At 42.2% G+C, this 16,175-nt stretch overlaps 1 protein-coding gene across 2 annotated transcripts in view; it reads right to left on the reverse strand.

Moving 5' to 3' along the window:
* Window positions 1-16,175, reverse strand: part of ATP2A2 (ATPase sarcoplasmic/endoplasmic reticulum Ca2+ transporting 2) — a 55,950-nt gene that overhangs the window by 23,538 nt on the left and 16,237 nt on the right. For both annotated transcript variants that reach the window (XM_066603265.1, XM_066603264.1), the window contains exons 6-19: window positions 14,210-14,290; window positions 12,539-12,624; window positions 11,646-12,110; window positions 7,197-7,285; window positions 4,491-4,593; window positions 3,807-3,938; window positions 3,037-3,159; window positions 2,504-2,722; window positions 2,028-2,363; window positions 1,312-1,532; window positions 919-1,121; window positions 649-734; window positions 399-532; window positions 27-144 (exon numbers count right to left, since the gene is read on the reverse strand). In XM_066603265.1, coding sequence (XP_066459362.1) covers window positions 27-144; window positions 399-532; window positions 649-734; window positions 919-1,121; window positions 1,312-1,532; window positions 2,028-2,363; window positions 2,504-2,722; window positions 3,037-3,159; window positions 3,807-3,938; window positions 4,491-4,593; window positions 7,197-7,285; window positions 11,646-12,110; window positions 12,539-12,624; window positions 14,210-14,290 — 2,396 coding nt within the window. The remainder of the gene's footprint in view (window positions 1-26; window positions 145-398; window positions 533-648; window positions 735-918; window positions 1,122-1,311; window positions 1,533-2,027; window positions 2,364-2,503; window positions 2,723-3,036; window positions 3,160-3,806; window positions 3,939-4,490; window positions 4,594-7,196; window positions 7,286-11,645; window positions 12,111-12,538; window positions 12,625-14,209; window positions 14,291-16,175) is intronic.

Below are 16,175 nucleotides of genomic sequence, written 5' to 3' on the forward strand. Positions count from 1 at the left end.
TTATTAGCTGTGTAATATGAACATACCGGTAATGGTTCTACATAAAGAATTAGAAAATGAAGTGACATGGATAAGCAAATTGAGCCCAGAAGCCAGACATTCTCCCATGGAGGCATCCTCAGGAGGGACTGATTTTCAGACAAGCTAAATAAGAAAAATGAAACAAAAGTTCAAGATTAGGAATCTGAACAGTCTCACGAGGTGTTCTTCATATTAAAGAAACAAACATTCATTTAAAGGACAGAATAGTTACATCGAGACATAATGACTTCCAGTCATTTCTTCTTCTTAAAATAAGTATAAAGAGGTAAGCCAAAGGGGCGGGGGGGAGAGAGGAGGAGAATGAAAAGAGCACATAACTGTGTATACAAGAAATAGTAACTAGCAACAGTAGATACCTGTTCAAAGCGTTACACATCTCAATCGTAACTAGGACAGACAATGCCATAGTCATCGGGTATGGAGATTCAAAGACTTCGCATGCAACATTTGCAAAATCTGGGTTGTCTTCTTTGCACTGAAGAAAATGGCTCTACAATGAGAAAGCAATTTATAAATGATTACTAACCATCACGTCCTTCCCAACAGGGTATATTAGAGTCTAAGATTTTTAAGCATGCAGTATTCCTTTAACATTGAGATTAATACCAGTTGATAGAAAGTAATCCTTGGTCCATCTTCAGCTGCAATAAACCACCAGGCTGCGGCTCCAACTGTCGCAGCACCAACATAACCTATGTATAATAGACAAAATACAATCCATAAGAACGAAGCAATGCATTTACATCACATGGAAATTATGGCTTATTGCACAAAACGAAGCAAAGCAAGAAAACAAACAAAAAAAAAAAAACACAAAAAAACAAACCACAAAGTGGTTCGCTTCCATATCATATTATTGAGATGAAACAAACTCACATCCAATCGTAAGATAACGAAAGAATAACCAGCCACTGATCAGTGGTTCCTTGGGATTTCGTGGTGGCTTGTTCATAATGTCCAAATCTGGTGGATTGAAGCCCAACGCAGTGGCAGGAAGGCCGTCTGTTACTAGATTTACCCATAGTAGTTGCACAGGAATTAATGCTTCTGGGAACCCAAGGGCAGCAGTCAGGAAAATACTAAATGGAACAGAGAAGTATATCAAACACAAATAACCCTAATAAAAAAAAAAAAGCTTTCATAAAGATAAACAGTAGGAAACCCTTTTCAATAAGCATAGTGTAGACTAGTGGGAACTTCGTTGCAAGTTATATTTTTGTCTACTTTACTTAGTTTTTAACAAAAGGATATTTTTCTGGTTGTACATACCAAACCACTTCTCCAACATTAGAGGAGATGAGGTATCGGATGAATTGCTTCATGTTGTTGTAAATTGCACGTCCTTCTTCAACAGCAGCTACAATGGTGGAGAAGTTGTCATCAGCCAGAACCATTTCAGAGGCAGTTTTAGCAACTGCGGTGCCAGATCCCATAGCTATTCCAATCTCTGCCTTTTTAAGAGCAGGGGCATCATTTACACCATCACCAGTCTGAAACGGGAGAAAAATTAGTTACTTACACTTGTAACTACCCCAATTTTTTTTGAAGTTGTGAAACAAATTAAATCCAACAGTAGAAAAGCAGGATTTTTTTTGGCTACCATAAAAGCAGTTGGCTATATTAGAGAACACAGCTAAGACCTTGGACATTCAAAAGCAGTCCCTAGGGGTGGGCCAAAAATACTTATTTGGCCCACCAAATAATTGCAGAGAGGATTATGCTAGCCTCCTGAAATACTCATTATGTAGGGTGCACATATTTTACAGTGGTGTACAAAGAAACCCCAAATCCTATACTGCACACATTAAGGCTGGATTCACAGAAGTTGTTACAATCAGTCCTTTCTTTAAGACACCCTTAGCTTAGGATAAAATCACACATTCAGCTTTGGTGCAGTTTTAAGCCTAACGAAATAAAAGTTAAGACAAAAAGAAATTCAACAAGAGTCTACGTTTATTGGACAAAAAGATGTCCCCTTCACTTACCATAGCTGTAATGTCATCAAAAGACTGTAGAAATTCAACTATTTTTGATTTGTGTGAAGGCTCCACACGGGCGAAGCACCGTGCATACATACACGCATCCCTTTGTTCAGCTAGCGATAGCTCATCGAACTCCCGGCCAGTGTAAGCCTTCTCGGAAACATCTTCATCTTCACGGAAGATACCAATACGTCTGCAAATTGCTACGGCTGTTCCCTTGTTGTCACCAGTAATCATGATCACACGAATACCAGCCTGCCTACACATTTTTACTGATGCTGCCACTTCTGTTCTTGGAGGGTCCAACATTCCAACACAGCCAACAAATGTCAGATTGGTCTAAAGATGGCGATAAAAAAGTGCATTTACATTTTTAAGTGTTCTGTACATGCAGTCATTTCAATTGTGTCTAGTCAAAAATTGCAACTCTATATGCCGCAATTAAGTGACAAATGTGGTTAACTTATACCAAACCTCACCTCATAGTTAATAAAGTTGGAAGATTCTTCTAAATTCATATCCTCTTTCCGCGGAGGGTTATCGTGTGTTGCCAGTGCCAGGCAGCGCAAAGTGTCTCTGCCTGTACCCCACTCTCTGATCACACTCATTATCTTCTGTTTAATTCCTGCAGTCAAAAGTACTTTTCCATTACCAACACGAATATGGGTACAGCGTTCAATTAAGCCCTCAGGGGCACCCTACGGAAGCAAAAAAAAAGGTTTAAATCATTAAGGAGAATACTGCTTAAAATACAAGTTGCCCATGAGTTTAGCGTATTTATAACCCGTTACAAAGGACTAGTAGAAATGACATTCATTTAGTCACCATTAGCAACTGGTAAAGTGACACAAAGCACCACATCTCCAATTCAAACCTCCTCTTGTATAGCCCTAAATATTAATACGGTCATGCGTATCCCACCTACACAATATTGATAAGACAGCTCACAATTATATCCGTTTCTTCAGGATGATAACTTGGTTTTGCAATTGGTAATCAACGAGTTAGTTACCTTCACAAACATTTTGTTCGCATTGGTGCGACTTGGCTTATTAGGTGTACAGTACACAGACATGGATTTTCTATCTCTTGAGAACTCCAATGTGAATTCCTTCTTCATAAGTTGCTTTATAACCTGTAAGACAAGGTTGTGAGTTACAATTTGCTCTGCTTGAAATTGCGGTGACTGAAAAAAAAATAAAAAAAAAAGGGACTTGAGACCAGAAAGTCAAGTAGTTTCCAGGTGACCAGAACACGCTCACATCACCCAAATGGAAGAGACTTCTTCCAGGAATATTCAAATATACACAGTTACCAGAGCGGCTATTTAAAAAAAAGGTTAAAAAGTTATCCTGCAGCGTTTTGTCCATAGTTTAGTTAATTTCTACAGGTTACACCATAAGGCTGAGTTTACATGGGGCAAAAATCTCGTCCAAACGTTGCAGACAGTCCGTTGCGTCCAAGCTGCCTTGGAACAGACATGCCGCGTGAAATTCAAATCTGCGACATGTCAATTGTATCTATGGAAGAGTTGGCCGCAGCGGAATACAGGCGTTGAAGCTGCCTTTCTGCTGCAGAAACCTTGTGAAATTTCCATGCAGACCCTCCGCAAGATTTACACCGTGTGACTGCAGCCCAACTTCTGAAAGAACATGTATAGTTATTCGCTCAGATCTAAAGCTCTCCAAAGCCTTACAGGTGGTGCAACAATTTACTGACATTCAACAGATCTCAGAGAGTTACTTCAACTTGGAACATTTTTCATAAAAAGGAGGAACCCACCGAGTTACAAGCGTTAGCACGCTCAATTCTGGACAGCCCCTTAAGATCCGTGTCAAACACATTCATTTTTTCAACCAGACAGGTAAGAGCAGTCTCCGTAGCTTCTCCAACTTTCTCATAAACTCCTTTCGCCTATATCGCGAGAAAAAAAATTATATATCATCAGAATCCACAAAAACGGTTTGAACCTGATTGTGCACTTCAGTTCTTTTTACATCCTGTAAACACAGGCAGAAGCTTACATTTATTTATAAGAGAACAAGCCAACATGCAAAGCTTCCTTTAATCACAGCAGGGAAGCATGTTCATATATAGGTGCAAGCACTCATGAACTCCTAAAGGACATGATTTCTTTTCTCCTACACCGACATTTCCATAATGCAGACAACCATTGGTATCAAAAAGAAATAAATTGGCTGAAACAAGCTATTATCACTGTCTGGAGCTGTGATGTGATTCTATGACATGGGTTACTTAGAAATATACATTTGATGAATTACATTAGTTTATTTTGAATTCTACTGTTCAGATGGACAAATAACTGAATTATTGGATGCACGCTAACCATTCAATAATTCTCATACTTTCAGTTGCATTGTACCAGTTATCAGGTTAAAGATAAATATATAAATGTCTGCATCTTGTTTCAATGTATATCAATTTATTAACGTCAGTCCAACAAACCTCATTAAAGTCCAGCGATGAATCATTGCAAAGTGCACAAATTGTGGCAAGCTCTATTAGTCCATCATACTGGTGACATTTCACAAGTTTGTCATCTTTCAGCCTGTACAATGAAAGAAGGGGGGAAAAAAATGTATAGTGATAGGCCATATTAGACACACTTCTACATCAAGCAAAATGACAATTATAACAGAACACACCTTTAACCCCTTGAGTGGCACGCCCGGAAATTTTCCGGGACGAGCTCCACTGCCGATAGGGATATAGCCCGGAAGATTTCCGGGCTATGTATCACTATGGGAGCTGCAGAGCACAATGCCACAAGCTGTGACAGTGTGCTCTGCCTGCACAGTCCCACAGAGAACAAAGCAAGGGCTTTGAACAACAGAAGCAGAAGATCTTGCCGATATGCCGGCAATCTCCGGCTTCTAAGTCTCCTGCTTTGTTTATAGGTTGCCATAGAGACCATCGGCTTGTCAGAAGCAAGCCGATGGTCTCTGTGGCAGGGAGAGCTGGTGCTTGGCTGTCAGAGGACAAGCAGGCACCTGCTCTTACAGCAGAGATCAGAGAAAAACTCTGATATCTGCTGTGTTAACCCTTTACATGCTGCAGTCTATGTGACTGCAGCATGTAATGGGCTGTCACTGCAGCATGTAAAGGGCTGTCACCATCAGACCCCCGGAAAGTGACCAGGGGGTCCTGATGGGTCCCTGTGGAAGTCCCCTAAAGGGACAAAAATTTAAAAAAAGGCAACAATTAAAAAAAATAAATAAAACACTTATCTCCCTTTACTTTGTAAAAAATGTTAAATAAAATCACACATGTGGTATCCATGCGTCGTAATGACCCAAAGAAGGAAGTTGGTACATTATTTAACCCCTTATTGACATGGCCCTTTTTCTTTCCCCCCCCCCCCCCCATTTCTTTTTTTCCTCCCCGAAACATAAAAACTATATAAAACTTGGCATCGCCGGAATCATGTGACTCAGAGAATAATGTTATCCCATTATTTATTCTGCATGTTGAATGCCGTAAAAATGAAATCCAAAAAACAAAATGGCAGAATTTCTTTTTTTTCCCCCCCAATCTCCCTATAAATGTTTTTACAAAAGTTATGCAATACATTATATGTACCTAAAAATGATGCCATCAAAAAGTGCAACTTGTCCCACAAAAAACAAGCCCTCATATGGCTGTGTCAATGGAAAAATGAAAAAGTTATAGCTCTTGGAACGCGACTGGAAAATTAGTTGAAATTCAATGATTAGACTATTTAAAAAACCTGCCCTGGTGGGCACGACAGGGTCGCAGGAAACCCGCCACTCAAGGGGTTAATGTAAACTCTTAACACCAAGATATTGATGATCCTGCCCTAGGGATGGGTCATCAATATCAGATATGTGGCAGTACGCTACTCAAGAGGGAGAGTGGCACTTCGACAAGTGTTGCAGCCCCTTCACCACACTCCAAGCACAGCTCTGTACATTATATACTGGTTATGGCTGGTATAGCAAGTTAATCCCGTTCGCTTACATGGAATGGAACTGCTCTTAGGCAATGTGACGTCTTATGCCTGAGAAGAGGCCATGGTGGCCTCTTGCAACAGCTGATCTCCCACCAATTGAAAATTGATAACCTAACCTGAGGTTGGGTCATCAATACCTTAGCTCTGGAAACACCCCATTAAAATCTAAGCTCCATATGCAAATAAAAATGTAACAACGCCTCCACAGCACCAGCTATTAGAAGGCAGCATTCTTGCAACTTAATGGGAGGCCTTTTAACAATGACTGGGAATAGAAGCCAAAGCCAGAATCTTCTCCAGAAGAACGACAACCATGTCAGCGATTGTTACGAGGCTTGTTAAGAGGTCTGACAAAGACAGCATTCCTGCAAGTCTAATAGCTGGTGCTGTAGAGGCATTGTCCCATCTGCATTTGCATATTCAAATTTTCCAGAGAAGCATTAAAAAAAAAAAAAAGAAAGAAAGTCTCCTTGTGTCTTCCAGGTGGTCTCCTAAGGAGAAGCTATACCCCTCACAACCCAAACCTAAGCTCAGACATCTTTATATAGCAAGATCACACTAGTAACACTCCCAGGGGCACAGTTGGTCATTTGCTTAAATAACTACATCAAGCAGAAAACCAACTGGTAGTTTCTCCACAAAATTTCTCATCTTGAATTGATGTAAAAGACGACCACATTACCTTTCCTGCCATGTCAATTTTAGCAAATCAATGGAAGTAGTCCAAACCACATCCTGTCCACAATTAACATTGCGGACAGGTCGCGGATTCTATGTCATCGCCTATCGACTGCAGGGGAAAGAAATCTGTACTGCACATGGTTGACGATGAGCCGCTGGGTCCATCCGCAGTACAGATGAAGAACAGAAGCAGGTACACGTGGACGCCGCCTCTGTCAGGGTTGGTTTCCGCTGCGGAATCCATCTCTGTGTTCATAAAGAAAGCAGGCGATGTTCCACGATGTATGTGTCCTATTTACAGGCAACAGCAAGATAAACAGAAATGCAATAGAAAATGTCTGAAACACTATACGGATGCCTAGGAGGAGACAATGAGACAATTAAAAAAGGCAGAGGTGCTCTAAAAGTGAAAAAGAAAAAATACAAAACAAAAAGTATTCTAAAAAACTGCAAAAAAAGTGAAACATTTGTAAACTACACAAAACAAAAGAGAAACTTACACTTCTCCCATAGGAGCATAAGTGGAGCCGGTGACTGAAAACTCATTCAGAAAGCAATTATCACCTTCAACTCTATCAATAACAAACATCTGTAGAAAGATGAAGATATTAGGACAATTAGTACACTTCATAGCACATTCGTCAGATCTTCATACTAGGACGCCAACAAGGATATAAAAACATTTAAAAAGTTCAGCTTTTAGCCTCCAGCACACGGGCATATTTGCATTGCAGAGTCCGTGGTGGGCATCCGCCTCCAGACTCCGCAGCAAATATAGTCCATAGTAATCAATGGCAAAACACCATTTCCTCTCCACGAGCGGAAATTGTGATTTTCTGCTCGCAGAGAATAAGTCGCAGCATGCTGCAATTTTGTGCGGATTACGCACGGCTGGCTTCCACTGAAGTCAACGGAAGCAGACCGTCATGCAGCGGGCACTGCGGACGTATCGCAGGATCCGCGTCTCTCCGTAGTGCTGTCCAGAACCGCCGGACAGGTACGCAGGGGACACCGGGACAAACTCTGCTGCTGGAATCCTGCATGCGGGGTCCAGCACGCCCGTGTGCAGGAGGCCTTTAAACTACACTAAACGCTAAAATTGGTATTGTGTTGCATGTACATTTTGATGTATTTCACCCCTACTAGATCGAAAAGGGGTTAAATCCTCAACAGAAATTCACATTGCTGCAGATCTTAAAAACAGGTAAGGAGTCCACAAGCAGGTGGATAAGATATGCAAGACGGCTGGCAGTTCCATCACATCTGATGGCAGCAAGCAGCACTAATCTTGTAGTGCAGCTCTAGAGTACCTAGGCCGTGATGCAACCGCAGTAAACCGAGGCATGGCAATACTATACATTCACGCAGCACAGCTTGAGGTCATGGCCTTCAAAAAATAAGCCATCCTCTGTCCACAGGACAGCGGATTACTAAGATAGTGGGGGTTAGGCTGCTCAGACCCTGACTGATCCAGAGGACTACAGCCTGAAACGTCCCACACTGAAGGCAGCGGCAGTCCCATATGCGTTCTGCATCACAATTCATTTCAATGGGAGCACCAAAGATAAAGCTCAAGTGATAAGCTAAGCGATATCTATCCGTGCCAATGAGATGAATGTACGGGTCATGTGCGACTGCCAATGCCTTCTTTGTAGGTACACTCCAGACCCCAGTTCTCAGGATCAGTGGGGGTCCCAGCAGTTGGAAGTCCAGCAAATCAGCAAGTTGTCTGAGAGGGGACAACTTGTTTTTGTGGACCACTAGAGCATACCAGGACAATACATGAAATGGTCTACTCTTTATTTAGGTCTGTCAGTCATACATTACCTGCAATTCCAAAATTACAGAACCTGAAGAACAGCAAGTCCATGCACTTTATTTTAATAGAGTTCAAAGCAGCAATAGAAATGTACATTTTACTACCCCACACCCGAATATCCCAGGAACGCCCAGCCAGTATGCCTAGAGATTAGTACATACAGTGGTAGCATGTACGTTCACTTAACATTGAGTATCCTATTTGTGTATGGGTGCCTGACGACAGTAGGCCAACAGTCACGTATACCAAACAGAAGACAGATCCTATAAAATATCCATAGGAGGGTCAAGAAAAGTGTGGTGTGAACGAGGACCATTATGGTCAGAAACATTGTGTTCACCATGCTTTCCTAAACCACGTGGATGTTTTTATATAAAATTTCCCAGAATCTAGTCCACCTTACTTTAGAGTTCGTAAGTGTATGGGATGTCTTAATACTAATAAAATTGGTGTCTTGGATAAAGTACTGCACCAAGGCCACCTGTACAAGAATAGAAGGAACTTTACGGTCACCCGACAATCTCAGAAGCGGAAGAGTCACATATGAAGGGGAAACACTTTCAGCATATAAGGATCATTTCACACTTGCACTGGGGATTCCCCTTTCCTGCTCTGTTCGAGGTTCAGAAAGGGGAATCCCCACAGCCAAACGGTTCTGTCTCTGGACTGAACCGGGCAGACAGTATTGACTTACTCTACTTGTCCATCAACTAAAACGTCACCCATTACGAGCGAGGGTGGGGACCGCCTACTTGACACATTCATAGGTCTAGTCTATTTTCAGGCATTTAAGCATTCTTTAATGCGATGAGTCCCCCAGTTTTCAGCAAAGGAAAAACGCTGTGCTCAGTGTTTTTGAACACAACTCTCAATGCCACCAGCCTGCGATCTTAGCGTGAAGAGTGAAGTAACGCCACAGGCAAACGCTCACACTGAACGCTGTACAAAAGCAGCTCTGCCCTAGGGAAAACTGCTGCGCTTACAATATTGCCTGTGTGGGAATAGCCTAAAAGGTCAAAACACAAAAAAAAAAAAAAAAACCTACCTCACAACCTTTGCTTTTTTCTTCCAAAATTGACATTAGTTTCCATGTGCCGTATCTAGTATTTTTCGACTAGGGGTTGCCTGTAGTAGCACAGGCAGCCCATGGGCAGGAGTGGTGCTATTCCTGGGAATTTGAAAGGTCAGATTCTCTAATCCAGGATAAGCCTTTTAATATTCTTGACTATGGCTCCCAAAGTCCACTCCATTCCATAAACAGGCTCTAGTTCCTAAAACCTTGTGTACACAGCAACATTCACATGCCTCTTCCTGACTTCGTAGTTCAAAGCTTTGGGATGAGTAATTGCTCCCCAACGCATATATACACACAAGATCTTGAGAAAACAGACTACATAATGACCGCCTGAGCGACGTTTTGACTTTCTTGCTTGGTGACTTTTGTTAAAGCGCTACCTCAAATTTACACAGCAATTAATACCAAATCCGGGCTGCATTAACCCTCGCACGAAGGATACCTATGATTTATAGGGAACTCCAAGAACGCCAACTGGGAACGTCTGCCGCACAAGCAGGAATCTACGCAATTACTAGCATTTTATACACCCATTCACAAATCCAGAGTCTGTCATCAACATCCCATAAAAGAAATTGCCAGCTCTTGGACGCTAAAAGCGGATACACATTCTGTGTCACATAGGAGATGAAGCCTCTCTCCAAATCCAGGCATTATGCAACAAGACTGCAACTGGTCACCTCTTGAATACTGATCAGCGCCTGCTCTCCGTAAGCACAGGTTACACAGCCTTACTAAGCAAGGATTAGGTCAAGATGACCGGCCAAACCTGAAGAGGAATTCTGGAAAAGCCTAATGACTTCTTCATTTTAACATTTACAATTCTGCTCGGCTACATAAAAGCAATGCATTACGCTGATGGATTATAGAGCAAACACGGAAAATCTATGTAATCACAGTTTACCCCTGAAGCACAAAACAGAAAAATATGATTTTAGGGCTTTTTAAAAAAAATATATATTCTGATGGAGACTCAATCTCATTTCTAGTTAGAATGCGGCAAGAGACGGAAGCAGAATTGCCCATTCATCCATGACTCACTTAACAAGGCAATGCACCACAGGCAACACTGACGAGCAAAATGATGAAGGCTGAATGTCTTTATCATGCAAGAAGAACACTATACCTCGCTCACATTCAAGGTGACATTGATAAAGCAGGCACAATGTTGCTGTCATGCTCCTGCCACAATATCAGAAAGAAATCTATAGCAAAAGTATTACAATGAACATTTCTACCGACACTCCGAGACAACTGTAAAATAGTGCTTTAAAAGCCCCAGAAGTTACAGATGCAACACGATTACAAGGGGAAATTTTCTACAACAAGGGCGCCCAATTTTCAGTGGAGAAGCAGCTATATCAAATTTGCCCAATCACCCCTCTACTGAACTCAATGGAACTGTGGAAGCTTACATGCAGTCTCACTCATACTTCCATGGTCAACATGGTTTTCGCCACTGCAAGCCAAGACCAAGACCCCTTCAGTCTCGGGCATCCCAGCTATTCAACCAGTAGGGCTCATAAAAGAGGTTTTGCAGGACTAAAATATTGATAACCTACCCTCAAAATGAGTCATCAATATCAGATCAGTTGGGGAAGGGGGATCAACTCCTCGAACCCATGCCAAACAGCTGTTTGAAGGGGTCATAGGGCTTAGGACAGCCTCTTCTGAGCTGTGACATTATATCCATTGGTAACAAGGCATACAGAGAGCTCAGTACCATCCAAAGTGCATGGGACTGATCTGCTACAGAACAAATGTTGACGTTTCTGGTATACAGCCAATAGGCTGCAGCACCGGCCTGAACACCATGGCCTTTTCAAACAGCTGATCAGCGGGTGCCAAGAGTCAGACCCCCTCAAATCTTATACGGTTTACTCATTTCCAAGGTAATCAATATTTTAGTCCTAGAAGACTGCTTTAAAAACAGGCCTGGCTGACATAATTGGAGCCAATTTGGGGGAAAGCACCTAATCGTTTACTGTTATGCCTTTTCAAATATAAAAAGGTTATTAATATTTCCTAGAAAGTAACCAGGATGTGATTTCTTACCCTGCAGACGGACATCTGGTTAGTGGTTAGAGTACCGGTCTTGTCAGAGCAGATAACGGATGTACAGCCCAGTGTTTCAACTGATGGCAAGCTCCTGACAATTGCATTTTTCTTTGCCATTCTTCTAGTACCCAAAGCCAAACACGTGGTGATAACAGCAGGCAAACCCTCAGGAATAGCAGCGACAGCCAAGGCAACAGCAATTTTGAAGTAGTAAATTGCTCCTCTTATCCAAGAGCCTCCATGCACAGGATCATTAAAGTGTCCAATGTTTATGATCCACACAGCAATGCAAATTAGGGAGATCACTTTAGAAAGCTGCTCCCCAAACTCATCCAGCTTCTGCTGCAGAGGAGTCCTCTCTTGCTCTGTAGCCACCATTTCATCACGAATCTTGCCAATTTCAGTGTTGACGCCAGTTGCGACCACAACACCAATGGCTTTACCAGCAGCAATATTGGTACCCTAAGAAAGGAAGAAAAATGTAAATCACTTAGAAACTAATGCAGGGATTAAGGGGTTCTTTTATTATTCATGACCTATCCTTAGGATAGGTCATTAGCAGTTGATCGGCAGGGGTTCACCAGTCAGGATTCCCAGCCCGCTGTCCGTGTGAACAGCACTGGATAACACTATCAGTATTGCAGCGGCTCCCACTGAACTCAATGTACCTGCAATACCAAACAGGACTGCTGCAAGGTTAACAATGCCATCTGCTTCCAGTGCTGTCCACGCCGACGGCAGGCCGGACAATCAGCTGATCGGTGGGGATTCCAAGCGGCAGAACACTGCTGATCCACTATTGATGACCCATCCTCATTATAGGTCGTGAATAGTAAGAATCCCAGGTAGCCCCTTTAAGGAGCGCACATTACTGTGGAAAGATTACTTACAGAAAACAGCATGTTCTTCTTATCCTGATTTACAGCTCGGGGGTCAGGGACTGGGTCAGTGTGCTTTATTACAGACACGGACTCCCCTAAAAAATAAGCGAAGGTTGCAGTGAGATAACAGCACTTACCTCCAAAAAAAAACAACCTACAAAAGCAGGAAAACCCACTTACCCTTCTTTTTCTAGAGTGAAAATTATACATTATATAGCCAGATGGCAATATCCACATGTTAACTCATATACTCAAGAAAATAAAGCATCTTAAGAAAAAAAAAATTGTTTATAGAAGACTTGTTTTTCAAGGTTTTAAAAGGTTACCCCAAAACACCTGCACTGGGGCCACTGTATATCATAACAGGGCTTCCATATCCCCAGCTGGAATAGAAGGACAGCGCATGATCCACCACACACGTGCCCAATGCAAGTAAAACCAAGCTAGTCCTGCTTTTCTCACTGTACGGATATGACAAGTCGCACCTCTGCGTTAGGCTGCCTGTCCACGGGAGTTGTGATATCCCACAGCGGATGTCCGCCGCAGGAGCTGCCTCCCGGGAGCAAGAACCAGCAGAAGGACTTCTGCGGTGAGCCTATTAGACATATAGGCTCACCGCAGAGAATCGCAATGCTATGGAAAGCGTGCACTGCGTTTCCTGCGGCCAGATTATCGCCACGGGGGAACGCAATGCAAAAACTGCCGTGGACAGGCACTGGACACTGGACCTCATACCCAACAGAAACTTTATTTTCTTGCTCATTATGGGACAATTCTGTTTAACTTTAGATTTTCAAAAAACTGATAACTGAATAGGATCCGTGAAGAACATTATGTTAAGGCTTTCAGACAAACCCTGAGGCACTTCTCCTTTAACCCCTTAAGGACATGGCCTATTTTGGGCATAAGGACACAACGATTTCTGGCAGATTTCAATCTCCATTTTTCACAAGCCATAACTATTTTTCTGTCGACACGGCCGTATAAGGGCTTGTTTTTTGCGTGGCGAACTGTAGTTCTTATCGGTGCCATTTTGGGGGGGGGGGGGGGGGGGGGAGGAGTTTAAAGTGTTAATTATGCAGCATAAATTACAACCTGATTTTTCTGCAGGCCGGTACGATTACAAGGATACCAAAATTCCTAATTTTTTTTACGTTTTTCCACTTTTCTGCAATAAAAACCCTTTTTTGGAATTTTTTTTTTCTAAATTCGCATTTAAAGTTCTGCAACTTATTTTTCCATGGACGGAGCTCTGTGAGGGCTTATTTTTTGAGAGACAAGCTGTAGTTTTTATTGGTACAATTTCAGGGTTCATTTGGCTTTTTTGATCACCTTTATTGCGTTTTTTGGAAGGCAAAAATGCTAAAAAAAATTTGCATTTCTAAAATTACAAGGGAAGGGTTTAACAGCAGGGGCCCATCTCTGATGCACCCCCCGGTGTTGCAGCCTGAGGCCGGCCATCAGTGACAGCTGCCTCCTGCTGCTGGATAGTGCGAGATAGCTTCTGATCTCGCACTATCCAGAGGACGTAAGGGTACGTCCAGTTGTGGGAAGTAGCCTGCAGCCATGACGTTCCCTTACGTCATATGGAGGGAAGGGGTTAATGCCCTAAAACACGTTAAAAAACAGCTGCCTTTGTGATCCACAATGAAACGTGTAACCCACTTGTATTATACATACCAGTAAGAATTGACTGGTCTACTCTCAAGGTTGTAGATTTGATAGATGTCAGCCGTATGTCTGCTGGGACTTTATCGCCAACTGGAAATAGAAGTAAGAAATACATTACAAATTATGCATACAATTTACAGAAATTGACCAAAACATGTAGAAATACAGCTCAACCATTCCAGAAACAAATAAGGAACCCCAATATTGATATTAATTTACTACACTGAGCTGTCCATTTAACTATTCAAAAGACTACAGAATTGTAGGGAGTTTGATTGTTGCTGTTGAATAACTGCAGCATGTACAACGATTGCCAATCAAAGAAAATACAGAAAGGGGCCATTCACAGCTTCAGGATTTAATGAGGATTGTGCCACACGTTCTGCACCAAAATACTCAAGTCTACTAACATTCTGCATTCAACACAAGTGTAGGGGGTAATTTCTACAACATTCAAATGCAGGAAAGAAATCTGCATGTTTTTATCTACAAAACGAAAAAGAATGATCTGTTAGAAGAATGAACATGTTGAAAATAGTGTACATACCACCCACCATACATGATCTGCGAGTACGCATCAATCATTATACGCTACGATGGGTATGACAGGAGCTTGACTACAGGCTCTGTGTGTAGCGTGACAAAAGGGGCTCATGATGGGGAGAACATTTGATGCTCAGAATTTTTTGATTTGGTTTTCATTTAAATCAAGTTTATGTATTCGAGTGTTATTAAACGCGAGTTATGAGCGTTTCAAATCAGAAAGATCATTTGTAATAATCCCATATGAATACATATACTCCACACATACAGCCAACGTTGGAAATAAAAGGTCTGAAATGTAAAGCCTGCCTCATGTTATCAGTGTGCTTGGAACACTGGCCTTTGATAAGTGGAGCAAAATTTTACTAATCATTTTTACAAAACTTTTAAAGCAACCCCCTTAGTGAAACATGCACGTCCTCAATCATTAACTGCAAGGCAGATATGAAGGGAAAAAAAAAAGCTGGCATGGTGAATGTCACTCCTCCGTACCATAGGGAGCTGCATGTGCCAGTAGTCCCTAGTGGGAGCCCTTATGCAATTATAAGTAATAGCTTGTTTTGAGGTTTGCCTTCTTAAACACCTACATGACACCATAGCAGGTTAAATAAAACATCCATTAGCAGTCTGTAATTGATCATTTGTATAAGTATTTAGAGTGAAAACACACGTGACGTGGTGCTTATGGTCAACAAGGCAACTCTGAAGTGTCAAAATAAAGGCATCCAATTAGATTTGTGCCAGAAATAGAAAGAAAACCTACATAGTCGAGATGCAACAAGATTGTTATACTTACCGTAAAGTCTGTCTTGTTCTTTGGATGGGGAGGGAGAAAACACAGCCGAAAATACAGCTGTGTTTGTATCTGAACAGGGAGACCTGTGAACTGGGGTGAGAAGTGATGAGGTGTCAGGAGAATGGCCCACAGTTCCATTTATTGGTGGTGTGGACTCCTGTCTGGTCCAAGTGCCTTATGCCGTGAGGTTTTGCAGCAAACCCAGCCAGCATCCGTGGAAAGTACCTGCCACTTGAAGGTTAGAAAGGAACATAGGAGATGGATCCATGGGAAATCCAGCCAAAGGAGAGAGTGCTATATTTGCCGAGTTATTCGGATCTGTTTCAGAGCCTACTGATCTGTCCCAGCGGAGGCATGAAATTGGACAAAAGGAGTCACCTCAAAAAAGGAGGATACCAACAGCTCCAGCACTGTCATACAGTGACAAATGGTCAAAGGATTCTGAGTTTGCAGATCACACATGTGCTCCTGTATGAAGTAGTTTTGGTGACTAGTACACAGGCCTGAGCCATGTTGAAGGAGGGACACAGAAAGTTTAGATGTTGCAATGGTGTGAGGGAAGATTTGGGGTAGTTGATAATCCATCTCAACCAGGACAGGGTGTCCAGAGTGATGTGGAGACTCTCCGGGTTGGCC

Source organism: Eleutherodactylus coqui, chromosome 5 (genome assembly GCF_035609145.1).
Source record: "Eleutherodactylus coqui strain aEleCoq1 chromosome 5, aEleCoq1.hap1, whole genome shotgun sequence".
Taxonomy (NCBI): domain Eukaryota; kingdom Metazoa; phylum Chordata; class Amphibia; order Anura; family Eleutherodactylidae; genus Eleutherodactylus; species Eleutherodactylus coqui.